At 31.6% G+C, this 26,951-nt stretch overlaps 3 protein-coding genes across 4 annotated transcripts in view; all 3 read right to left on the minus strand.

Annotated features, from left to right (window-relative positions):
• LOC139488669 (uncharacterized) overlaps positions 1-26,951 on the minus strand; it is a 68,193-nt gene that overhangs the window by 34,305 nt on the left and 6,937 nt on the right. The gene's annotated exons all lie outside the window — the stretch shown is intronic.
• On the minus strand, positions 86-12,331 carry LOC139488671 (uncharacterized). 2 transcript variants are annotated; one of them, XM_071274481.1, is made up of 5 exons: positions 12,090-12,331; positions 11,647-11,789; positions 10,912-11,068; positions 10,332-10,394; positions 86-3,069 (listed from the first exon to the last, which is right to left on the minus strand). In XM_071274481.1, the coding sequence occupies exons 1-5, from the start codon at positions 12,229-12,231 to the stop codon at positions 2,144-2,146; spliced, it is 1,431 nt and encodes a 476-aa protein (XP_071130582.1). In that variant the 5' UTR covers positions 12,232-12,331; the 3' UTR covers positions 86-2,143. The 2 variants fall into 2 exon arrangements, with proteins under 2 accessions (XP_071130582.1, XP_071130583.1); XM_071274482.1 differs by lacking the exon at positions 10,332-10,394.
• Positions 14,045-26,416, minus strand: LOC139488672 (uncharacterized). Its single transcript, XM_071274483.1, has 4 exons — positions 26,262-26,416; positions 22,760-22,916; positions 21,710-21,798; positions 14,045-15,640 (listed from the first exon to the last, which is right to left on the minus strand). Exons 3-4 carry the CDS (start codon positions 21,723-21,725, stop codon positions 14,541-14,543), a joined length of 1,116 nt encoding a protein of 371 aa, XP_071130584.1. The 5' UTR covers positions 21,726-21,798; positions 22,760-22,916; positions 26,262-26,416; the 3' UTR covers positions 14,045-14,540.

Below are 26,951 nucleotides of genomic sequence, written 5' to 3' on the forward strand. Positions count from 1 at the left end.
TATTCATCGAACAATTAGAATTTCTTGTGGGAAAAGAAAAGACAGTATTTACCAATTCTGAGTTGAAAAAAAGAAACTACTTTTACAACTTTTAATTTTCAAAAGCACATGTGAACATTACACAATATTAATATCAACACAATTAAAACATATTTATACATTGATATGAATTTCCAAACATATATTCATATATTTGCAAGTATTACAATGAACTTTTGGAATAACATTGAAATTTGTAAAAATGTGATGTGGTATATAAATATTGTGGCTACTGGTAAGTTTTTCATATTACTCAAATTGAGCTTATCTCGGTATGGTGTTAGCATAAGTCATCAGTGTACACAACAATTTAATTTAACTATATTACGTTCCCATCTATAAAAATCAGAGTTTACACTCGAAAAATAAAGTAGATCTTTTGTGGGTTAGTAATACATACAACTAATGATTAAGAACGTGGATTTTATCATCAATATTAGGAATACATAATGATATCATCAATTCAGTTATTTACCAATTTATTTGTATTCCCCATTTCCATTCCTAACTTGATGAGAAAAATCTAATATTGTAAGTAAAAATGTGAGTTAGCCTACATGTAAGTGTGATTTTGCATGATGTACAGGTACGAACTATAAAAATGGGGACGTTAAATTCGATGCCTCGTCTAGGAAGAGTGCAACTCTTTGATTGATCCGAAGGTGGCCTGTTGTCAAGCAAATTTCATGTCCTTATATCAGTTTTCCAAATCAATATAAATTTTCTTAAAGTGCCGATCATTCATCTTTGTAGGATAAACCACTTCATCTTAGTTACAAAAACAAACAATTTGTTTTCAATAACATTATGAACATAGAGTGAAATTTTTTTACTCCATGTTCCACACACTCCCTTAATTTCCTATAGCATCACAGATGTGTCTCACATCCCATGATTCCCCTGAAACAAATATATCTTTCTTAAAAGGAAATGTAGTTGAATAATTTGTCCCATCCCCCGCTACAATTTTGTTTTGTTTTACTTTTAATAAGAAATGGTAATCGTCCAACTGATCAACAGACGAAATTAATTCTATTCTATGGAGTGTACATGTAGTGTATTGGTGTGACCAATTCTCATGTACAGGTATTTTAAACCGATGTACAGATGAGAAAACATTGTTGTGAAACCAGTGTTTATAACATTATGATAATTACATAGTCCACGACTTTCGATTTAGGCATGGCCTTCGTCTTTATTGATTGAATATTTTAAAATCTAAATTAATAATTGAGTGGAATTTAATCTTTAATTGAATACCCAGCAGTTACTACTAAGACATTTGTTTTGATGATCCAATACCCGAAAGTCTTCAATTCAACCGATAATATTTTTTTAACAACGTACATATGCATATTCCTATATACCAGATTAGTCAGGTAATTCTCAGTTGAAATATTGATTATTGTGTGTGTATGTGGAATATCTCAAATGAATATACAATATGTACAATGTCAATGAAAGGCTGAATAAAAGGTAAATCTACATTTAAAATTAAAAAAAAAAACTATTTACATGATTTAATGATGATGTTTTTTTTAATTAGCATTTATTAAAGTTGATAGTTTTTTAAAGGTGCAATTGTCAAACTTAAGAACCATATTTAAGATATAAATGCTATTTTTGATATTAATAGGAAGACCAATGCATTACTCATAGATTGGCATTGCCGTTTTAATACATGGTAATTTCTTATGATGCTGAACCCTACCGCCTCAAATTGAATAGTCACTAAAATGAGTCTTTCTGTAGCCCTGGGAGGGCTTATTGTTTTCCAGTATAGCAGACCATGAGTGGGGATTTGTATTGATTAAGTACGGAGTTCAGAAATGACATTTGATCGCAGTAAAATTATCTATCCAATTTCGATTACATGACTCCAAGATGATAATTGCATAGTGTACCTCATGTGCTAGCATATTGCATATTCCGCTTAACATTTTGTTCTAGAAAAAAAAATCGAAGTTGATGTTTTTATCACAATACAATATTAGTATGTCAAAGAAATATTACAATCATGATACCCATTCAAAAATGAATACGATTATCCATCTAGCAACAAGTTACATTTAAACAGTCATGTAAAGCGTAGGAACTTGTAAAACTATTTTGCATTTATAACTCTTGACTGTATGGAACAGTTTGACGCATACAGATGTGTGTCTGATTCTGCAGGCATGGTAAGGGACTGGTATTGGTTGACGTCCGATTCCGTCGATGTATGTAAAGCAAGTTCTAATGAGTCATAGGTATAATCTTCAAGTTCCTGTTTGTGTGTTAATGATTCATATTGATTGGTGTGGATTGAGTCTGATTCGTACGTATGATCAGCTGAGTTTCGATTGGTTGATAATGATTCATATTTGTTGCAATCTTTATCTTCCTGGTAAATTGAAGTTTTATTGTTTTGTGACATTACATGTTCTGTATATGCGTAGGTATGTTTATCTAATCCCCATGGTTTTTTCAATGATTCATATCGATTGTTATTGATTGAGTCTGATTCGTAAGTATGTTCAACTGTGTTTCGATTGGTTGATAATGATTCATATTTGTTGCAAACTTCATCTTTCTGGTCAATTGGAGTTTTAATGTCTTGTGATATTGCATGTTCTGCAGATGCGTAGGTATGTATATCTAATTCCTGTTGGTGTGTTAATGATTTATATTGATTTTTATGGATTACATCCGATTCATAAATATGTTCAATTGAGTTTCGATCGGTTGATAATGATTCATATTTGGTATCTTGTTCAATGGAAGCTGCAACGCCTTGAGTTTTACAATGGCTGGTCTTAATTACATCTTTGTCTTCTTTTATCTTAATGATACTAACGCCTATATCGTTGCTCATTACTTCGGTATAAACTGAAGAATCATTGTTTTCAGCAATAATTACATTTTGCTGGATCTCAATAGGTTGCGAATTTCTTGATTTCTTTCCCCTGTAGCAAACAACTATAGTAACTAATACAGCTGCAGCAATCAATAAGAAAGCCAATGCAGATACGACAATTATTGGAACAGCATCTACAAAAAATAAAGCATGTATTAACAACACAACATACAGTCAAGTAACGTAATATACTTATAGAAATTATTAGTATTGTTTTGCAGATTTATGTACTATACTTTAATCAACGCGCCTAACGTAAACACAGCATGCAATTGTTTAAGTACTGTAACTATTGTCAGTCTCGATATCAAAAACGAAATATTTTAAATGTTTCATCATGCTCTGCATGCCTTTGTCTGTATATATCATTCAATAATGCAAAACGATAAAATCAAATTTGTAAATTCAAAATTAATCCAAAGTATATATAGCTAACAACAATCTGTTTAAAATAAAAATCATGTGCCTAAGCATTGCTGACAAGGATCTGACAACACTCCATTCTGCTTTATGCTCTGATGTTTATTTAATCAGCCAACCATATTACTGTCTACAAATTTTTAAAGGTGTGTGTCATTTGGGAAGAAAAAAAAACAGATGATCCCGAAAGACAGAGTTCAAAAGAATGCTTTCAGATCTTTTTAAGCAATGCTTGGACACATGATCATGATTTTCATCATACTTAGATAATATGATGTAACAGTATCATCTGTCTCTTGATGTAAAACTGATCCAATTCATATATCGCTTGCATCAACAGCAAGTTTAAATTTTCAAAGTCTGGAGTGATCAGAACTGGACTAATAATTAAAAGTCATTTGCTATTTTCAAAAGCGTTTTGACAATTTTCACTCCAGATCAATATAGAATCTTTCCCTAGAAAATGAGTCGATGGTTGAACAACAGTAGCAAGATTTGAACAGAATTTTCAGTAAAATCCAATCATGCCTAAATATCTCATAAGTAGTTTTTTATTTGTAGGAAATTTGGTAATGGCATCCACTTTAACCATTATAGGTTTCACTTGACCTTGACCAACTGTATGCACTAAATAATCAACAGTGGCCTGGTAAAATTCACTTTTACCAACATTTACAGTCAAATTTGATTGTGACAATCTATCAAAAGTTTTATATAAATGTGTTAAATGATTTTCCAAGCTATCACTACAAACAATGAGATCATCAATATAAGCATACAGTGGAGATCACTTCTAACCTCTCATTAGAACTGTCGGATTATTCTGTCATAGAACTGTTCTAACCTGTCCTAGAACAGTTCTACCTGTTAGTTTTACCCTAGTTTTAAGTAGAACTGTCAGAATCAATTCTAGGTAGAACTGACTAAATCCGTTCTAGGTAGAACTGTCAGGATCAGTTCTAGGGTAGAACTGCCTAAATCAGTCAGGAGTGTAGAACAGTTCTAAATGACGTCACTGCAGTAAGGGCACTTTAGAATTTAGAAGAAATAAATCACTTCCAATTACTTTGCTATATATTAAATAGCAGATTTTCTATATGTTTTACTGATCAAACGACTTTTATTACGTTACATGTACAAATATCGAAGTGAATAGAAGGTTATCCAACTTATCGGAGAAATATTTTTATAAGATTGCATACGGAAACATCATTGTTTACGTTTCTTCGTTCCCCGTTTTTAACAGTCTCTTCCTAAATAAAACTCTGCATTTAATTCATGCAATTTTAATCGTAATTTCCCTGGTTGCCTTGGATTTACATTCATTTAAGATTCTGTTTTGACAAATGTTCAAACGAAAATTGTACAGTGGATGAATTATGGGATATTAATAAAAAAAAAAGTGTTGTACAACGTAAAAAAACTATATATTCATTTGCACCATCTCGTCAATTTAGCCAGACTTATCCATAACGATTATAAATGATATCTGGGAGTCTGCAACTCAGAAAAATATACTGGATCTGAACATGAATGAAACATTTGCCCCTGGACGTTCGGCTACAAACAAAATCATGCATTTTTCTTTGCCTTCTTCAAATTATATTAACAGTATACTATTCCAAGAAGAGAACTTCCCATACATGTACTTTTTATTTTATTTTTAAAATAAAGTATATGAATCAGTCATGTGAGTGTTGGATGATGCCATTAAATAGTTTTGTTTAAAGAAAACCATCACAAACTTAAACATGTTAAAAAGTCACTCTAGCATGTTTAATGACGGTTCATTATTATGGATACAGAGAGGAAATAACGGCGCGCTAAATTCTTAGATATGGTATAAATACACCTTGTCGCTATTTGTCTGCCATTACTGGATATCACACAGGTTCCCGTAAAATTTTGACGTCATAAAACAAAATATCTAACGCCACGTCATTGTTGTATGCTTCAAAAGTTCAAGAGGCCGGGTCAGCCAGGATTAGCGATAAGGTGTATTGTGTTTCAAAGTTGGTGTCATTTTTATCATACGATCCGTCCTCACATAGAAATAATATTGGTTTACCATGTTTACAATGAGGTCATATACCATGTATACATGTATATTTACATGATAAAGTGTAAATAAGTTCAGTTATGGTTGATGTTGTCAAATAATTTTGTTAAAACAACTCTCACTCAGTCTGATATATCGAAACCACTGAAATTTGTTTACAATTCAATATTTTGAATAAAAAAAGGACTTGAATGACTTGCTGATATTCTAAATTGATGTGGAAATTTTTTTGTAGCCAATGTGTTCCAATATTCATTGATATTGCTGTCATTTGAATTATACAATCCATCGTAATATGTATTACTATAAGTGATTTAGTATGCGGCTATATATATATATATATATATATATATATTAAGATTTACATAACAAAGTGTAATTATGGTCAGTTTTGGTTGATGCTGTCACATATGGTCAGTTATGGTTGATGCTGTCAAATATGGTCAGTTTTGGTTGATGCGGACAAATAATTTTGTTATATTCATGAGTCAGTCTGAGATATCAAAACTACTGAAATTAGTTTACGATTCAAAATTTTGATGAAAAAGAGGACATGCTGGCACTATAAACTGATGTGAGCATAATTTTATTTTCCAATATTGCTTTCATTTATATTAAACAATCCATTCTAATATAAAAATATAGGTGATTTACTTTGCGGCTATTAAGATTGACATCATGTACATAATAAAGTGCAAATATGGTCAGTTTTGGTTGATGCGGACAAATTATTTTGTTATACCAGTCAGTCTGAGGTATGAAAACTACTGATATTTGTTTATGATGCAATATTTTGAATAAAAAGAGGACATGCTGGCATTCTAAATTGATGCAAATGAAATTAGGTAGCATTGTGTTCCAATATTTCTATCATTTGTATTTTCATGATTTTACAATCCATCCTTACATAAAAATATTACAGATTTACTATGCGACTATAAGAGTTACATAAAAAAGAGCAAATATGGTCAGTTTTGGTTGATGCGGTCAAATATGGTCAGTTTTGGTTGATGCGGTCAAATATGGTCAGTTTTGGTTGATGCTGTCAAATATGGTCAGTTTTGATTGACGCAGACAAATAATTCTGTTACATGATTACATGTTACTGTCAGTCTGAGGTATGAAAACTACTGATATTTGTTTCTGATGCGATATTTTGAATAAAAATAGGAAATGCTGGCTCTCTCAATTGATGCGAGAAAAAAAATTGGTCATTGATTTCCAATATTGTAGTTATTTATATACTACAGTCCCTCTTGGCCTAAAATTATAACTGAATTACTGTGCAGCTATTAGATTTACATAAAAAAAGCAAATATGGTAAGTTTTGGTTGATGCGGTCAAAAGATTTTATTATACGACTCAGTCTGAAGTATGAAAACTACTGATATTTGTTTATGATTCAATATTTTGAATAAAAAGAGGACATGCTCATTGGCAGATCAAGGGGAGTGGGGGTTGTTCAGGAGTTGGAACCCCCTTTTTTTGACGATCAATGCATTTGAATGGGAACATATAGTTGGACTCCCTCCCTTTGTAAAATGGCTGGATCTGCCCCTGCATGCTGGCACTATAAATTGATGCGAACAAAATTGTTTTCCAATATTGCTGTAACTTGTATAGTACAGTCCCTCTTGACCTAAAATTAAAACTGAAGTACCGTGTGCAGCTATTTAGATTTGCAGAAAGAAAGATCAAATAATGTCAGTTTAGATTTATGTGGTCAAAGGATTTGTGTTAAACAGGTCCGTCCGAGGTATGAAAAAACTACTCGTAAACAGATATTACAGTTGGTTAATGAGGTCAGATAATTTTGTTATGTGAAAACGAGCCATCCTGACTCCCAGAATAACAAATGTAAAACAATTCAAATAATACCACCCCCCTCTCATAATACTAATTAACGGCCTAATTTATGTACAAAAAATGAATGAAAAACAAATATGTTATGTTACACATCAACAAAAGAAAATCACTGAATTACGGGCTCCTGACTTGGAACAGACACATACATGCAGAATATGGCGGGGTTAAACGTGTTCTCTTGCCGATTATAAATCTGAAAAAAAACCGGCAAAATAGCAAAACTCTATATAATATTAATCGCTATTTTGCCGAAGCCTTTATATTAAGACAAACATTTCTTAAAAGTTATAAATCAATTCTAGCCGTAGAATTTATAAATCAATTTTAGCCGTAGAATTTATAAATTAATTCTGGCCGTAGAATTTATAAATCAATTCTAGTCGTAGAATTTGAAGTCAATTCTAACCGTAGAACTGTTCTAGAAGTAGAACTGACCAAAGATTTGGTCAGTTCTAACCTAGAACTGACTAAAAGGTGTCAGGCTGACAGTTCTACATACTGTTCTAGAACAGTTCTCCTGTCAGATTCTGACAGAATTTATGAGAGGTTAGAACTGATCTCCACTGTAACAGCAGTCTTAATCTTTATAACATTATTAATCATTCTTTGGAATGTAGCTGGAGCACATTTCATGCCATACGGCATTACAGTATATTGAAATAAGCCATCTGGTGTAACAAACGCTGAAATTTCACGAACTATCTTTGTAAATTGAACTTGCCAGTAACCTTTCAACAAATCAAAATTGCTCACAAATTTTGCATGACCAATGTTGTCAATACAATCGTCTATCCTTGGAATTGGATAGGAATCAGATTTTTAAAATTTTCTGAAATAAGTCACGAAACTTGGTTTTCGCCCAATACTCGGCTCAATAATTCATTGTGAAGCCTATATTTAATTTCTTTTCTCATAACTTCAAGTTTGAGTGGATTGAGCCAGTAAGGTTGTTGCTTAATTGGAGAAGCATCTCCTACATCAACATTTTGAGAAACAACAGTGGTTTTGTTTGGCACATCTGGAAAAAGATTTTTAAAAGAACATACCAAAGCTTTTACTTTATCTCTACGATCAAAAGACAGATGTGCATGTTTTGCATCTAAAGGAGTAGGTCCGGTAAGGGCCGATTTTGGCCTCAAATTCCAAGTTCATCTAACAAAAGATTTTGGACACGTTTTAAACGCTTAGGTGTTAATTTCAATTGGTTCAATTAGTTAATCTGAAAGATTTTAACTAATTTAGTCATCAAAAACGCTCCGAGTCAAGCTTAAATATGAAATATCTATCAAATATGCAAAAAAAGTCACTTTTCGGATGGTTTTTGTCAAAAATGAAATTGACCGTATCCGTGTTTATCCTTAACCTTTATATAAATTATGTTTTATCATCAAATACAACTTATATTTCAATATTATGAATGAACACGAATGCCGCCACTTTCATTTAAGACGGACACCGTCTAAAATTTTACTAAAATGCTAAAATTGTTAAGATTTCAGTAATTTAGCATCACTTGATGATGCTAGTACCCGATATGTGTGCATTGTATTGTCAAAAATAGCCCATATTTATGTAGCAGAAGCATTCTACTTTCCAGTAAATAGCTAAACGATAATATTTTCACAATTTAGTAAAACTGCTTTTTTGGGGGCCAACCAGGGGTCTACATTGGGTGAAGGTATAGTGGGAGGGGGATATCTCGCAAAACATTTTAACCCCGACACATTTGTTAGCTTTGTATGATTTTTTAATTTTAATTCATTTATTTTTTGGAGTTTAGTATGACGTCTATTTTTGCTGAACCTTCAGTGAACTAACTATTATTCATTGTTATTATTATTAAGGCGACAGCTGAAGCCCGCATCCGGGTGCGTGATTTTATCTATGCGTTTATTGTAATTTCTGTGTCATGCTAGAAATAACTGGTAACTTTTATAAACCCTGTTTATACAATAGTAACACTATTTCTTTACTTTGAAAGACCCAGTGCACAAATTTACAACAGCGTTGAATACCCATTGATGGCCTTTGGTTGTAATTTGATCTTAGGTAGGGTTATTGTCTCATTGACTTATGGTTTCCCATTTTCATTCTCAAATTTATTTGCATAATATTTCCCGTCATATTCATTCAAAAATGATGACCAAACTTGCAAAACATCTTTTAATCCAGCTGATATATGGATTATGAGCCAAGATTGATTGGTTCAATGACACTGCGCTGCCTGGTACAACGATATGACAAAAGTTAAATAAGAAACTGAAGTTCACGCAACTTTACTTTTTTGCGACCAAGAATAACAACGATCCGTTGTTTTTTTCTCATTGAACTTATCTTTCGATAATCGAAGCTCAATCAGGAAAGCATCGAACTCTATATACTTTAATCTTTCTAATCTCGTTGACATCGTACTTTATTTGTCCTTTCTAAAAACCTTTTGGATTTGAGCCTTACCGATAAGTCTTTTGTAAATGAAAAATGCGTCTGGCGAAATGTAAAATTTCAGTTCTGGTATCTATGATGAGTTTATTTACTGCTCTAAAAATACTTGCATTGGACAAAGAAACCGTTTCATTTAAGTTTTTAGATGTACAACGTTTCTTTTGGATTACGTCATTTTTGTTGGTTCATTAACTTTTAAATTAGAAAAACAAAGTCTGAAAAAGTTCGTCACTGGAAACAATTAAACCATATTATTACATATATATGTTTTTCTGGTAATTAATCGAAAGTAAACAAAACCAGTTACAATCGTCACTGGTGTTATATCTCGGAATACGTTGATAGGTTATATGTTTAGAGGTTTTATTTTTATAATGCTTATTGGTAACTAATAAAGGCAACAGTAGTATACCGCTGTTCGAAAGTCATAATTGATTGAAAGAAAACAAATCCGGGTTACAAACTTAAACCAAGGGAAACACAAGTAACCTATAATAGGAAAACAAAAAAAAGTGCAACAAAAACAAAACCGACAATGTAACACATACAGAAACGTTCTATAAGATAACAACTGCCATATTACTGACTTGGTACAAATATGCGGTTTACCTTTAACAAATTCATCTCGTTTCGGAGTTGTTGGGGTATGGATTGACGTCGTTGACTGATGATCTTGAATTAAAAAGTATATAATGGTTAGAAAATATATGAAAACGTAGTGCATTATTTATTTCCTTAAATGTCTTAACGTAATGATTTGAGTGTCAAATTAAGCACCATTTAACGGCACCAGAAACAAACAATGCAAAGCAATAAAACAACAAATAACGTATGTGATGAATTATGAATTATTGGGATATGCATTATATTCACAATCAACCTTTCATTTTCTTAGATATTTTTAACATATTTTAAAGAACCCAAACTAACTTTTGTAGTTTCCTTTCGATTGATAAATTATTTGCAACATGGGGACATTGGGAATTGTTTATTGTTTTTGTGTCTGTTTACGGTATTGCTTGTTTTAAGAAACTAAAAGGACGCAAACAGTACTATACACACACAAATGACGATGGACAAGACGTGGTGTACTCACAATTTGCGTAATTTGAATAATACAAACATTGACGTGTTAAACAAGCTCTAAAATCTTTAAATGAACTTTTTTGGAAGCAATACATGTACTCACCATCTCTATTTATTTTGTAAACAGAAGCTCTCCATCTACCACCGCATTTCATTGTAACATGACCCTTGCATTTTTTGTTGCAATATTTTTCCGCTTTTCTTTTATACTGTTTGGAACCTATTTTTATCCCATGACCACAAAAACATTCGTTTCCGTACTGTAATTAAACGTAAACAAACAAAATTAATAGACTTTCAAGATATGAAGATTAAAGTTATTGTATTTGTGTTACCATTTCATCGAGTAAACTTTTTTTTAAACAGTGTTTGTCATACGCTAGCTACAATGGCTTTTAGTGAAGTTAATATTAACATGTCAACATTAGGAAATTTACTAACTGTCAAATGGTTTGAACACGAATCGAACCCATGTGAAAAAAAAACAATATACATGTGTAAGTCTTCTTTTAGTCATATTGGTGCGACTTGCATGTTTAAATTCACAAACACAATTTAATGGCTTTTTTTTATGTTAATATAAGTTAATATACGTGTTTATAGATATAAGAAGATACGGTATGAATGCCAATGAGACAACTCACCGTCCAAGTGATGATTATTAAAATTCAACCACTATAGGTCAAAGTACGGTCTTTAACACAGAGCCTTGGCTTACATCGAATAACACACTGTAAAGGATCCCCAAAAATTACTGAAAAGTGTAAAACCATTCAAACGGGAAATCCGCACAATCTAATCTATATAAAAAAGCACGTTTATAAAAACTAGGCCTTACCTCTGTTGCAAAATATTCCAAATTTGTAGATTTGCAGTGGTGAAAGCAGATTTTGGCGGACATTTCATAGTTTCGTGTTTTAAAAGGTCCGACAGGCAATAACCTTTTAGATCTATCTTCAAAGCAACCAATGTATATATAATCTGAAATTTTAGTTAGCAGAAGTATATTATTCTATTAAATATTTGATATTTTATTGATTATATGGAAATCACACATTGTCAAGTGGTATCTAAAATACACTTAGTAATATTCAAATTAAAATTTAAATGTTAAACATTTCAAAGACAAATTACTGTTCTGATTTCCATATTTGTTTTGTTATATGAATAGATAACGCACTGAAATAAACAGTAAATTCAATTGCAAACACTTTTCTTACAAAATTGATAAGCAAATCATGCCTCCATAAAAAATTGGAATAGTTAAATACGTTTACTCACTTTGTGTGAAACCTTCCATTGTGTAACATGTCAATGTTTTAATATAAGGGATATATATATATATGCAGAGAGATGATACAGTGCTACCCACTTTATCTCGCCAATGTCCGTTCCATTTCCCTTCATAAACATGTATATACATGTTAACACCCTTTCTATTGACAATTGTGGTTTTTAAAAGGCGATTTCCGATCAAACCACAAAACCACGTGATACGATAATATTTTTTAGTAGTTATTCTATCCTTCTACCATTTACTTATATGACTATTTGGTAGCTCATATATTTTATTTTACATTGTATTGGACAACGCATGAAGAGGAATAAAGAAGATGTCGAATTTCAAATCTAATATATTCAGTGTAAAAAAAAATCACATACAATAAAAAACAAAAGTATAATAAACATTAACGTGTGATACTGTACATTGTGTAAACACTTGTCCATGATTATCCAACAAACAATTGTTTATTTAAATTTAGAAATAAGACCTAATGATTTCCGTCGTCTTCAAAAAAACGAAGCTATTGAAATAACCTGCCTATATGTAGTCTGATTGTACATTTCCTATTCTAATGCAGCTATTGTTTTACAAAAAAAAAGAACTTTATATTTAGTAAAGCAATATGAAGTATCATGGGATATATGAGATATGAGATGCAAAAACAATTCTAAAGTCAACACACACTACACAAAAATGCAGTGAAAATAAATCTTTCATAAAGCGAAATCCTCAAGATAAGTCATTTGATCTGCCTTTTACTGATACAAATCAAGTCGGGAAGGCACATAAACTACGTACACGTTGGCTTAAAAATGAGTTTTGACGGTTTTGTAAATGCAAAATATTCTGACAAATATAATGGTCAATCAAACAATCAAGTATGCTGATGTCGTTGCCATAACTTTTAACATTCAAGTGAATACAAATGAAAACTACAAATTCATTACATTACTAAATAGTTTTTATATAATTAAGCGGCAACTAAACGTGTTTCATAATAATAATGTAAAACTTTTCACAGACATAAATGTATGGTTTTCATTTAAAGCACTTGCAAGTTACTATTTGAATGTAGATCGGTAGTATGACAACGACCGGCAAAGGTCGTTCTTGATTCCATGCGATACCCATTACTGTATTTTTAGCTGTATTCGTCAAAGCTGTTTCAATTAGCGAGACGTTAACCGAATTTTTCTTTTACACAGCTAACGTTTTTAGGTTTTAAGATAAATTTAAATAAACAAAAAGCAGACTAGGTTCATGTTGATTGGCATTGACACTTATACCACATCTTCTCATATTTGTATCTAATTTTCGTTGGTTAAAAACAGAGCTTTGTTTGCATGGTTAGATATTGACTTTAAATTGGCTTTATAGATATCGTCCTCTATACTGTCATATATACATGCCTAGAAATAAATATGGATAACATGTTGTAAATTTGCGATTTGAAATTAAAGGCAGATGATTCAAATAATTAAAACACGTTGATTTTACCGTTGTTGTTGAAAAAGTACTTCTTTCATTACTAAAACATGATAAATCATTTTGCTGTATAGAAATTCCACAGAAAGCTACTTCGGGCATTGTGTACATGTATGAAATTGATTTATAAAGTCTTCCCAAAGTACAGTGGCAATGATTGAGCACAGTGATATATTTAAGTAGTCTTAATCAAATTAATATGTTCTGTTTCTAGTATGAATATTTAGTTATTTAAGTGATTGAATAACACACTCTGTGTGAACCTGCATAGCAAATTTAAAATTACGAAAAATGGATTAAACAACACACTGATAAAACATTATCAAGTATAAGACATGTGTCATTATATCATTTTCTTTTAGAAACACAATAAAAACATGAATATGGGTTGCCGTACATTTTCAAAATGTCTAAGACTAAAAAATTGTTTAATGTAGTACTGAAGCTAAATATAAAAAATGTTGCCTAACTTTTTGCAATTTTATATTTCCAAGAACGCGACAATGTATAATGACGTCCCATAAAAAGTTCATGGCAAAGTATCTGTCTATAGATCTTTGAATATAACTAGAAAAAATGGACTGCATTCTTATAACCACAGATAAAAAAGGTAATAACTTTTCTGCAACAGATAAGCATTTCGACAATGAAGGACTCTTCAGTGATCTCGAGGCCAAAATATTTGAAAATCCAAAACTTATAAAAAGTATTTAGAGCTATAAACCGAAAATTACAAATAAGTATAGACCAATCTGAGCAAGGAATCAGAGCTGTGCACAAGGTAGATACATTCATTAATTTAAAAAAAAACTACAAATATTTTGTAACAGCTAATTTTAATAACACAAAATCTGTATTTTCGATGACAGTTCAATTCAGGACGAAATGAACCAAAATGTGTAGAGACATACACACAATAAATACGTTAAAAAACATCCATGGCCATCATTGACACAATCTAGCTACAAGTAATCATAATCATGCGATGAATCTCCTGTCCTTGGTGATCGATTTTGATTTGTTGTATCATACACAGCATCAACTGAATGGCTGTATATATGTTCGTTATCATCTTTTAGTCTGCATACTTGATTCAAAATGTCATATTGACCATCCTTATTTAGGATATAATTCCCTTCTTCACTTGTTTCAAGATTCTGAATAGCATGCTCTTGAATAGATTTACCAGAGTTTTCGATTTTTACGGATTGAGAATGCATGTCGTGTCTGTGTTTCGTCCGGTCGAATCCAGTCTCAACTGGGTCGAAGACAGTATACGAATCATCATTAACGTTTGGTTCTGATTTGGTTCTGTCGAATCCTGTTGCATCCGGGTCAAGAATGTCATAAGCACTGATACCAATGTTACTCCTTTTCGAAGCTTTCTTGTTAGCTTTATTTTCAATTGATTCAATTTTGTTTTTCATGGTTATTGAATGCGTGCCTCCAGTCTGGTTTTTCATTTCATCGGTTGTCTCTGTATTGTTAGTGGCGTGTTTTTGTAAAGCTTTGTCACAGTTTTCGTGTTTTACTAATTCAATCGGTACTTCATCTCCATATTTTGTCCTGTCAAATCCAGTCTCAGCAGGGTCAAGGACAGCATACGAATAAGCTTTTATATCTTGTTCTGGTTTGATTCTGTCAAAGCCTGTTTCTTTCGGGTCTAGAATAGCATAAGCATTAACAATAGGATTGGTTTTGTTAAGAGCTTTGTTATTTGATATATTTTCACTGAACCCAGTAGTGTTTGTCACGAGTGTAAAGGTTTGGTCTTCTGGTACTACTAATACTGTATAATTGTCATTGGACACTCGATCTCCTTCTGATATATCTAATACTTCTAATTTACCAATAGTTGTGTCATTTGTTTCTATCTGCAGCTCATCATACGCATGATTATGATTATAAACTATTAATTCAGTGTAGGAAAACGAATTTCCTTGTATTTGTTCATTTTGGTCACTAGTGACGCTCATATCTGTGGCATTTCGATATGTATTTGATATTTCCCTATTCTTTTTTCTAAGTAACCTGAACAAATAAGACGTATAGATTAGTATTGCTAAATGTTATTTGAAACATTTGCTTTTATTTTAAATAAGTTTACAATATCTGTTTAACACTTGGACATGTTGAAACAATGTTACAAAATCCGTACATCTATGTTTTGCTGTGATGCATGTAAATAAACACATGTGAACATGGTTTTGACCAGGATGATCACTAACAAATGTTGCAAGTTACAAAGTAAATACGTATTAACGTAATTCAAGTTCCGTGAGTTTGATGTTTTGTGTTTTGTGTTTATAATGAGATTTTAATTTTAACCAATATGATTGTGCTATGGTGTACTAAAAATAAATGTATATGGAATGTGAATTGAGAAGGAAGCTGGTTACCAGTTTTCGAAAACAGTTATTTCTTGACATAAAAAACTTAAAGCAAGACCAGTATATAAAAAAGAAGATTTGGTATGATTGCCAATGAAACAACTATCCACTAAAGACCAAAATGACACAGACATTAATAACTATAGGTCACCGTACGGCCTTCAACAATGAACAAAGCCCATCGCGCATAGTTAGCTATAAAAGGCCCCGATAAGACAATGTAAAACAATTCAAACGAGAGAACTAACGGCCTTATTTATGTAAAACAAATGAAACATTGTTGAAATTCGTAAATGTTCAAGTCGTTTCAGTTGTTATCAAATAGTCCGTTTATATTTACGTTGGTGTTTGTTTTTGTTGCATCTCAATTTTTTTTTTCTTCTGTTCTTTTCCTCAATTAATTGATGTGTTTACCTCGGTTTTAGTTTGTTATCCAGATTGATTTCCTCTCAATCAATTTATGACTTTTGAACTACTGTTGCCTTTTTTTTAGAACAATGAAACATTCTTGATTTGACTTTCTCGTTATATGCAACCTAATTATACTTATGTAACATAAATATAATCTGACAATTTGAGTCAATCAATCTGCTGAATTATTAATAAAAGATTTTCATTTATTTATAGTGCGGTGACTGAAGGCCGATTTTTTTTAATTTAATCTCCCCACCGAACACACACCTATATAATATATCATTGGAAAGAGGAAATCGTGTACTATAATAATATGCCTGTCGTCAAGACTTGATATGGTCACATTTTTTTAAAATTGAGGTCAAAGGTCATATGTAAAAATCTGTGAAAATTTGAGAGGGTTTCAATTTTGACATTTTTGATATTTCTAAACTCTACCTAAATACAAATGATACTGTTTTGGCTTTAGTAATGTTTGTTATTATACATAAACCTTAATCATTGAGATTTTTTTTATCAATAAAATCGTAAAACTACGTTTTATAAACAAAACTTCAAAAATCAAGTTTTCAACCTATAAAATGTTTAGAGCACCTTAACCTTCTGACAAATTTCAATTTCAGGTAAACATCAAGTGTCATGCAGGACAAAACTTTAAAATTATTTTTTAAACTATCATATTGGGTGAGGTATCAAACCAAAGCAATAGAACACTACAGTCAAATATGACCTAAAATTGAATTTGTGGATACTTCAGGTTTTCTTATAGACTACTCGTTGCTTTTGTGTTTTTCACAGTTATTATTGCTTCCATAGTATTATCTGTTGTTGTGTATTTTACTTTGGTTAAAATCTATTACATTATAGGGTTTGTACCTATATCCCCCCTTTTTTTCCTTGCAACGTACCACAAACTTCAAAAGTATTCCATATAAAAAAAGAAGATGTGATATGATTGCAAATGAGACATACATTATCTTACAGTTATAGGTCCCGTACGGCCTTCAACAATGAGTAAAATGCATACTGCATAGTCTTCAATTCCCGAAATAAATAATGTAAAACAAACGAAAAATCTAACAGCCCGATTAATGTACAAAATAAATAAGAAACACACAAATATAGTATATAGAAAAAAAAACAAACACTGCATTACCGTCTCGTGACTTGAAACTGACACATACAAAATGTGGCGGGATTTAACTTTTTTCTCTAAGGGTGCGCCAACGCTCTCCTAACTGGGGTGTACCAGTGCAACAAGCTTGATACCAAATCAACCATTATCTTCATCATCTTCATTTTCATCAACCGTCACAAGACATGACAAGACACATGAAAGGTTCTGCTCAAAGCAAACACGTTATTTTGAGGTTTTTTTTACAAGTATAGACAAGGTATTGTAGGAAGTCCGAAGACATTTGTTCCTAAAAAAATACCAGCTTCAAGCTTAGGAAGGTGTGATGACATCCATATGCGTGTCTGCAAAGATGCTGAGGAAACAAATATACGAGATGTACACACTATCTTGAATTCGCTCATTTTCATCGTTGGCAACACATTAGATATCGTCGCACTTTACTTTAAGAAGCATAAAATCCATTGGCATTCAATGTTTCAACAAGGTGTTGAACCAAACTCATGGTACATTTGTAACACCAATCATAAACAAGTGAAACTGCGAGCTACTGCTCACTGATGATACCCCCGCCACAAGTGGATAATATTAATAGTGTAAAAATATGCAAGTGTTCGGTAAACAGGAAGTTGTCGAGTGATGAATCTGAAAACACATCACACGGTATAGCTGACTTATATAAATCCTGAAACCAAATTTCAGAAATCCTTGTATTGTAGTTCCTGAGAAAAATGTGACGAAAATTTTCAACTTGGCTATCATGTGTAAAATCATACAAGTGTTCGGTAAACAGGAAGTTGTCAAGTGATCAATCTGAAAACGCATCACACGGTATAGCTGACTTAGATAAACCCTGAAACCAAATTTCAGAAATCCTTGTATTGTAGTTCCTGAGAAAAATGCGACGAAAGTTTCATGGGACGGACTGACTGACGGACGGACGGACAGACAGAGGTAAAACAGTATACCCCCCTTTTTTAAAGCGGGGGTATAATGAAAAAGAGTAAAACAAAATTGGCCACACAAACGATTGACTTAACAATTGCTTAGCATTTACGCAATTTCTCTGGTGCCATTTCCTGAGAATAGTCTTGGCTATATGCAGTTTCATCAAGTAACTATGAAATGAATTGTAATAAATACGAAGGCATTGACTGAATTGAAGAAGGAAGAGACAATTTATCCGAAGTTGGGTATTCTTCTTTAGAGTTTCGATGTGTTTTCTAAGTATACTTGCAGCGGAATGAAATATCTGTCCGTTATTTGTGCCTATTACCGTTGACATTGAGATTTTGAGGTCAGTTTTCAATTGCCTAGCAGCTGATATGGCATCTGAAATAGTTATTTTGCTACTATATATTATGTTATATTTGCCTTGAACTTGTTGAAGTTGTTTGACAACTGAATTTCTATAGAAATCAATAAGTTTAGACCGCATGTTACAAGTAGAATATTTTAAATTAGAGTCAGTCGGAAGAAAAGATCTATATTTATCAAGTAACGGTGTCATGAGGAATGACCATTAAATCGTTGTCAATAGCCAACATAAAATTAGTAAAAGCAGTATCGTGATCTGAGATATCTGCTTCCACGGGTTTGGATTTTTTTTGGGTCTTTTTTCGTTTTTAGCAAATGATTTGTAATGCAACCAAAATGACAGAGTGCTTGAAGTTTAAAAGATGGACGGAAAAACTATTTCAATTTTAACTTTATCTGACACGGATAAAACATTCTTCATACGCTCATCTGATTCAAACTTGAGTAGTTTTTGATATTTCTAAAATGTTTTGTTGCAACAAAATATACAAGCGCTCCAATTGAACGACTGCATTCTAGAACGCATACAAATACTCGAAACTGAGGGACAACAGTCCGATAATTGTATGTCGTCATTAAATATCAGATAAGAAGCTTTCTCGCTCTAAAAGGGGGCACAAATATGTTAACTTGTGTAACTTTCGTAGCATGAACGATGATAAACTGCCTGCACGGAGTTCTTCGAATTAACAGCTATCGCATGAAATCACAGGCACTTGTTTCTGTCAATATGGGGTTTACTATCCATACCCGTACGGAAAATCACAAGGGTGATTTTTCGTACGGGTGTGATTTTCCGTACGGGTATGGATAGTAAACCCATATTGACAGAAATAAGTGCCTGTGCATGAAACATCTTTTTTTTTTTTCTCTTTTTTTTTTTTCTTTCTTTTTTCATCTTGATGTTCACCTCATCCAATTTTTTATTCGATGCAGATACAAAAATCGACTTCCCTTTATGGGTAAATTGACTCAAAATTCCAGTCGAGTTTGCTTTTTTTGCATATTAAGCACTGCATAAAATTGAACGACTTTTGTCTTTTCTTTGGACTTATTGGAGCAAGTTGCAACGGACTTGACATATCACGGAATATTTACTGAAACTATCCGTCAATTATTTTGATTTTACAATGAGACTTTTCTGACAAAGTATATTTAATGTTTTATAACAAAAAAAAATAGAATATAAACATATACAAACAAAGTATGTTGCTTAAACGTGCACTTTAATTGAAAATATGTGTATATAATAGCGAAAAAGATAGTAATTTCATATATCAGTTGAGAGTAAATTGTTGACTAATACACAAAATGTGACGGAAGGCAAGTGATTGAGTTCCGTGTTGAAATTGAAGTTTTTAATCCATTCTTTTTCCATTGATTTCTTATGTTTTTTTTCATATTTTAGTTCCGAAATTTTTATCACTAATTAGTTTTATGAAATACTATATGCTTAAAATATTATGGGATAATTTTTATTACTAATATGAAGAAGAAACTAAAGTTTGTGTCTGAATTTGCAATTAAATTACCTCAATTTTAAACAGTCCAAACTTCGCAAATTTTATAGATTAGAAGAAAATAAAATACTAAATAGAATATTTTGACATATAAAAATGGCTTCAGGAAAAACTATTTCAATTAAATGTAAGCAAACGTACACAATTTTTCATTTTGAAAAAGGGGGGTTGAAACTCTCCAATATACTACTAGTCATTAAAACGACTTTTTAGAAAAATGTGACCGTACGAAATTCTGACGACAGGGCAAAAACTAAAGAAGAAATATTTGTCTTTAAGTTAAAACCATTTTTAGTCGTGTGTTATTTGGGGAGATTAAACTCGCGATCTAGACGACTTTTTACACTTCTGTCACCGCACTATTATTATACTTTAAAAAAAAAAAGAAATAAAAGCTGTCCATTCAAATGTACGTAGCGTATAATAACTGAATAAAATACGACAGTTGATTTTATAAACGAAAAGCAATTATATGGAGATAAAAAGCTTGCATTTTGAACCTTTCCATAAAGTTCTCAACCACTTTGACTACTTAGAAGCAACGTATTTGAGAAATTTATTTTGGGAGTATAATTTCAACTACTGATAGAAAATTAAGAAAACATCGACCGCTCGAAGATTTGTTTTCTTTGGTCATCTGTTTAAATAGATATCTTACTATATGAAATATATTTCTGTTGAGATTTGAAAATAAAAGGAAGCAACGATTAGACAAGCCACACTAATACCTATGAAAATGAAAAGGTACAATACAAACACTTAGTTCAAATAAGTAAATCGATATTCTTTACTCACATATTCACTTAGAATATTCCAACTAATAGAGAAATAAAACGAGCATTATCACAAATTTAAACGGAGCATGGTGAGTGTCTCCTGATTCACATGTCATACCATATTACAGGTCACTTTAAGACTTTTAATTTCCAAATGCAAATATTTTAGGCCAGGAAAACATTTTCGACCTCAATATGTTTCTTGTTTTCTTTTTTTTTGCTTTGATATGTTTTTATATTTCATTAGCTTCACCTCACACAATTACATAAAGGCATTCATAGATTACAAATCGTTAACAAAAGTCATTTATTGTAGGTGTTTACTATTCTACCATTTGTGCCATTACATCAGTAATGATGTCAATATGCTGTATGTTGTCTTTGGTGTAAATGAAGCATGCTGCAGTTGTCTTTTTTTTTATTGTTTTACTTGATTTCGTGGATGTTGTACTTGCTTATGTCTGTTTGTCTTGATTTTAGTTTGTGAGTGTTTTTTGAAAGACAGTTCATATCTTGTAGAAACATGACCGTATTTTTTAAACATATTTTTCTGAGGAAAAAATCAAAACAAAAAAATACTCCCATAATTATACATGTTATACCTGCCAGTGTTGCATGTTTTGCTGGAATTGTGGGTAATCCTTTTGTTGTTGTTGCTGTCGTGTTACCTTCGTGTAAAAACATAAACATTACAAGACATTGGTCAACAGTGTTTCAGTAAAACATGTTGAAATAAAGAATCTGTTGCATAAAGCGTCACCTGTTAACATTCTTTAAACTCCAAGAGGATGATTATTCGGGGAAATTCGTAACAAAATAAAATAACAAAAACAGTAGTAATCAAAATGTACAAAAGTTCGAATTCCGATTGGCAAAAATTAAACAATATGATATCAAAACTTACAAAATATAAAAATGACATACACTTGTCTTAGATATATGATCGATAAACTTCTAGTTATTGTTTGACTTAAACTAGCGAGAACTTTGTACTTTGTTTGGTCAGTGCTTTTGATATATTTTTTTTTTTGGTGCTTTGTACTGATCTGATGTTTTTCAACTGATTATTATGTCCCAAGTAAGGAGATGATTAAGTGCTGCCAAACATGTTTAATCCCGTCGTGTAGGTGTCTGTTCCAAGTCAAGAGCCGGTAATTCAGTTATGTATCATTTGTGGGTTTCCTTTTTTGTTTTGTAAATGAACACTAAGTAAGCAGTATATGTACATGTAGTTGTATATGTTTAATTATTGATTAGATAAAAATAAAGTTTATTGTTAATTTCGTGTAAATCATGTCAAATTACAAATCCAACATAGAATGGCATAGTTGTTTTTCATAACTAATTATTTGATGAATACCTCCTCTTTCTTATGCAGAAGAGGCTTTATATCCTGGGTCGCCTCTGGACGCCACCTATTCTCATGTTGTTCTTCAAGGATTCATGGAAATTTTATTGTTTCGTCTGTGTCTCTTCAACTTTATCTCTTTGTCTTTTGCAAAGTTAATCTCAAAAATATACATGCAATTCCAAACTACGATTTTAAATATTTAGAAAGTAATTTCAATTTACCCAAATCTGTCTCTTGTTTGATTTTAAAGGAGATATGATGAAATTATTGTATTTTACCCTTAAACTTGTATAAGGACGCATTGTATTTACTTCCACAGTTTTCATCGTCATTTGCCCTGCATGTGCTATTGCATTCTGACTTGTCCCGTTTATACCCGCGTGTGTTGTAGAGCTCAATATCTGAAAGTTTTCCACAAAAGCAATCACCTACATTCTGCAAAGAACAATTATTCACTTAGACACATAAATTAATCGTAGGAGAGATCAATACAACGATATCAAGCAATGTGGAAACCAATTAGGTCATACAAAACACATGTGAACATATAACAACATATATTTACACAAAAAATGTGTACATCTTTATTTTAATTTATATTGTTTTTCTATATGTCGATTTTATATAATAGTGTGTGGATAGTTTCACATATTTTTTTACACATGAATAAACAGATACCAATGATATAGTCTAGTCCACGTGACAATAACCCTCCCCCAACATAAAATAAAATATTACTTCATTTCATTGATCATGGGTTTTTTATGGCCCCGCAACAAAGTTCCGTCATTCCGTCATTCCGTCATTCCGCAACAAACCATTATACGGATTTTTTTCTAAACGCCTTTAGATATTGGGCTGATTTTTGATATGTGAGTCAACCATGATAAATTACAGATCAAGTTAAAGTTTCGTTCCTCTCCGCTAATTTTTACCGAAATTACAAGCTTTGGACTTTGATAAATTGTTGAAAAGCACAGTAATACGGACTTTTTTCTAAACCCTCTTAGATGTTGGGATGATTTTTTGCATTTGAGTTAACCAAGATGAGTTACAGATCAAGTTTAAGTTTTGTTCTGCTCGGCTAATTTTTGCCGAATTTATAGGCTACAGACTTTGATTAATTGTTGAAAATCCTAGTTATACGGATTTGTTTTTCTAAACGCTTTCAGATATTGGGCTGATTTTTTGGTATGTGAGTTACCCATGTTGAGTTACAAATCAAGTTTCTGTTTTGTTACGCTCGTCAAAATTTTGCTGTAATTTCGGGTTTTGGACTTTGATAAATTGTTGATAATCACAGTTATACGGATATTTTTTTTATACGCCTCCAGATTTTTGAGTTGATTGTTGATATGTGAGACAACCACCATGTTTGTGTCCACATGTGTTATTGAAATAGCAGATTTTTAAATTTTTTGAGACGGGGCCATTCGTGTTGCTTTTACACATCAAGTTTCATTCTATTTTTTAAAATCTTCATAAATTTATTATCGTCTGTATTTATCTTGAAAAAAAAATACGTCTTACCATTACATTGCTGTATCGCAATAACCTTAATGTACTTCTACCGATATTAGCGAACAGTATCGAATACTCAACAGATCATTTACAGATGTCTATGTTTTTATGATTACGTTGTGAAAAATGTGCAAAGGTACTATTCATCTCATTGATTATATAATATGCCTTGAGTTTAATACATGAAATCTAAACATACACAATTATAATGAGCCTATCCCAAGTCAGAAACTATATTTGATTCATTGATTAGTTTATATATAACAATATCAATAAGCATAGATAGTACTTTTAAGATGCACACAAATCACTGTCCAGCTGTGATGTGCATCAACATATTATTAATTCTACATGAACTATTATAAAGCCTTAAGTAAGTACAAAATAGAAACATCTCTCCTCACATGTGAACTAAGTTTTTAATTAATTCCCATTTACTATCAAATTTCTCTCTTGCTTTAGGGGATCTGTAAAAGGAGGTAGATATTTTTTCAATTCGGTAGGAATTATTAATCATAGCTATGACACCTGTAAGAGTCGGTAATGAATTATTAAACATAATTGTATAAATGTATAAATGTAATATTTAACCAGAATAGTGAGTAAGTTTAGGGAAACATCCCAAGACTCCGACCCAAGAACAATATTTTCCACATTAAATATTAAAGTTAAATTATTTTCAACTAGAAAAGTGCTGCAATTTCTAACCACAAATTTCTAACTAGAGTACATTCCCAGAAAAGGTGACTTATAGTTTCTTTAATTTCATTACAGAAACTACTCAAGTTAGTTTCTTTTAACCCGTATTTCTGCAATAATGCATTTGTAGCAAGAGTTCTATGTGAAATCTTAAACTGGAACATACTAAATTTGTTGTTTTTAGTGCAACAAAAGGGTAAGCTATAAATGAAATCCCAATTTTCTATATGAGTGCCTAGTTCCTTACACATTTTGTCTTCTTGTTTTTTAGGACGTTCTGTATACATTGACAAGAATTTTTTTATAAAAGAACTGACATGACGTTTTATTGTTTTTTATAAATTCAAATTTATCGTTAAATATGTGCGTAATTTTCTCTGAAGTAGTGATTAGATTTTTCCAGTCCATGTAAAATAATTGATCCTTTGAATAAACTTAATTTTAAATGTAACGTTGTATAAATTTATCCTTACATTATAAGATCTTTGAATATTTCCTATATTGAAACTCACATCAATTGTATTTCTAATAAATTTACTTGACATACATTTTTATCCTCGTATAACATTTGTAACAGTAATGGTCCTTAATGATGTCTTTCCTCGTGGTGTCTTTTTTCTAAAATGCATGCGTTTCTTTTACTGCTTATATCGTCTTAAGCATGTTAAGCTAGATACGTTTTGTTTGTAGAGAATTGTATTATCGTCATTGAAAACAAGGAAGATTTTTAAGTGGAATTATCAAAATCCGTTTTTCTTATTAAACTTTTCATTTACAAAATGTGACATAAACATCAATATCAATATTGAAAACAGCCAACCACCACATGAAACACAGAACAAAAATATGATTGTGATATTTTACGCGACAACCTATTTTTCTGCGACATAAAATTAACACATTAAATTCTGGTCGTTGTACTAACAATATACGTTTAATATGTATCTGTAAACTCCCCTCTTTAATGTTTTATTGTAAAAAAAAAAAAAGGCTTCATTTAAGTTTAATATTGACCGATGTATCGTGCATGTTTGTAATAAACCTCTAAAAACACAGTTTACAACTACTTTTATAAAAAGTGAAAAATACCGAACCCCGAAGACATTGCAAAATGGAGAGTCCGTTATCAGATGGCTAAATCAAAGGCTCCAAAATGTATCAGATGGCTAAATCAAAGGCTCCAAAATGTATCAGATGGCTAAATCAAAGGCTCCAAAATGTATCAGATGGCTAAATCAAAGGCTCCAAAATGTATCAGATGGCTAAATCAAAGGCTCCAAAATGTATCAGATGGCTAAATCAAAGGCTCCAAAATGTCAAGCGAACAGACAACAAAGATCATATTCCTAAATTGGTATAGAACTTTTCTTTTATAGAAAATGGTGAATTTAACCTTGTTTTATAGCTAGTTCTTATTTACTTGAATGACAATCGGAAAATAGTTTAGAATATTGACAAAAATGTGTGAACAAAACAAAAGAAATATTAGGTAAACAGGTGAAAAATAAGGCTACATCAGTCAGCATAGTGTTATAATAAATCACTTTAAAACTAACTCACCTGTGTTCCAAAATAATTAAACCTGTTTCGATTTGCTCCCTTTTTACAAATTTTATAACATACTTCTGCAGACATTGTATTGCGTCGATGAGGTCCATCACTTAATAATTTGTCGAGGGTGTTGTCGTAGCAACCAACATACATATGTAACTCATCTGGGGAAGAAAAGAAAAAGCAACATGAATAAGGTAAATATTCATTTCCTATTGGTAATCATCCACTTTCAATTGGTGGCTTTCCTTTGTCACCGTTTTATAGGTTTAAGGTATTTCAAATATTTTGGATAGATGCATAGATTATACCATTGATGATAGGTTTTATCGAAACCACAGAGATACGAAGTCAAACGAGCTTGCAAAGAAATTTATAACAATTTTTTGGTATAAATTACGATACACCGGAAAATCATTCAAAACATATAAAATATCTGTTTTATGGCATCTGTTGCTGTTTAAGATTTTATATTTCATATATTTTTGTTTAATTACTTATATAAAAAAAAAACAAGTCAAATAACGCTTTCCGGGCTATACACTTAAAGATCCACATACGTTCTAAAACAATCATGGGCTTGTGAAACACCTGGAATATCAGTTAGGCATTTCCATTGGTGACGTTACAGGCACAAATATGTTGATGGAAAAAGAGTTTCTGGATATGGGCGCAAAATATTTGCAAGCGTTCTGGAAT

Source organism: Mytilus edulis, chromosome 9, assembly GCF_963676685.1.
Source record: "Mytilus edulis chromosome 9, xbMytEdul2.2, whole genome shotgun sequence".
In the NCBI taxonomy this organism is placed as follows: Eukaryota; Metazoa; Mollusca; class Bivalvia; order Mytilida; family Mytilidae; genus Mytilus; species Mytilus edulis.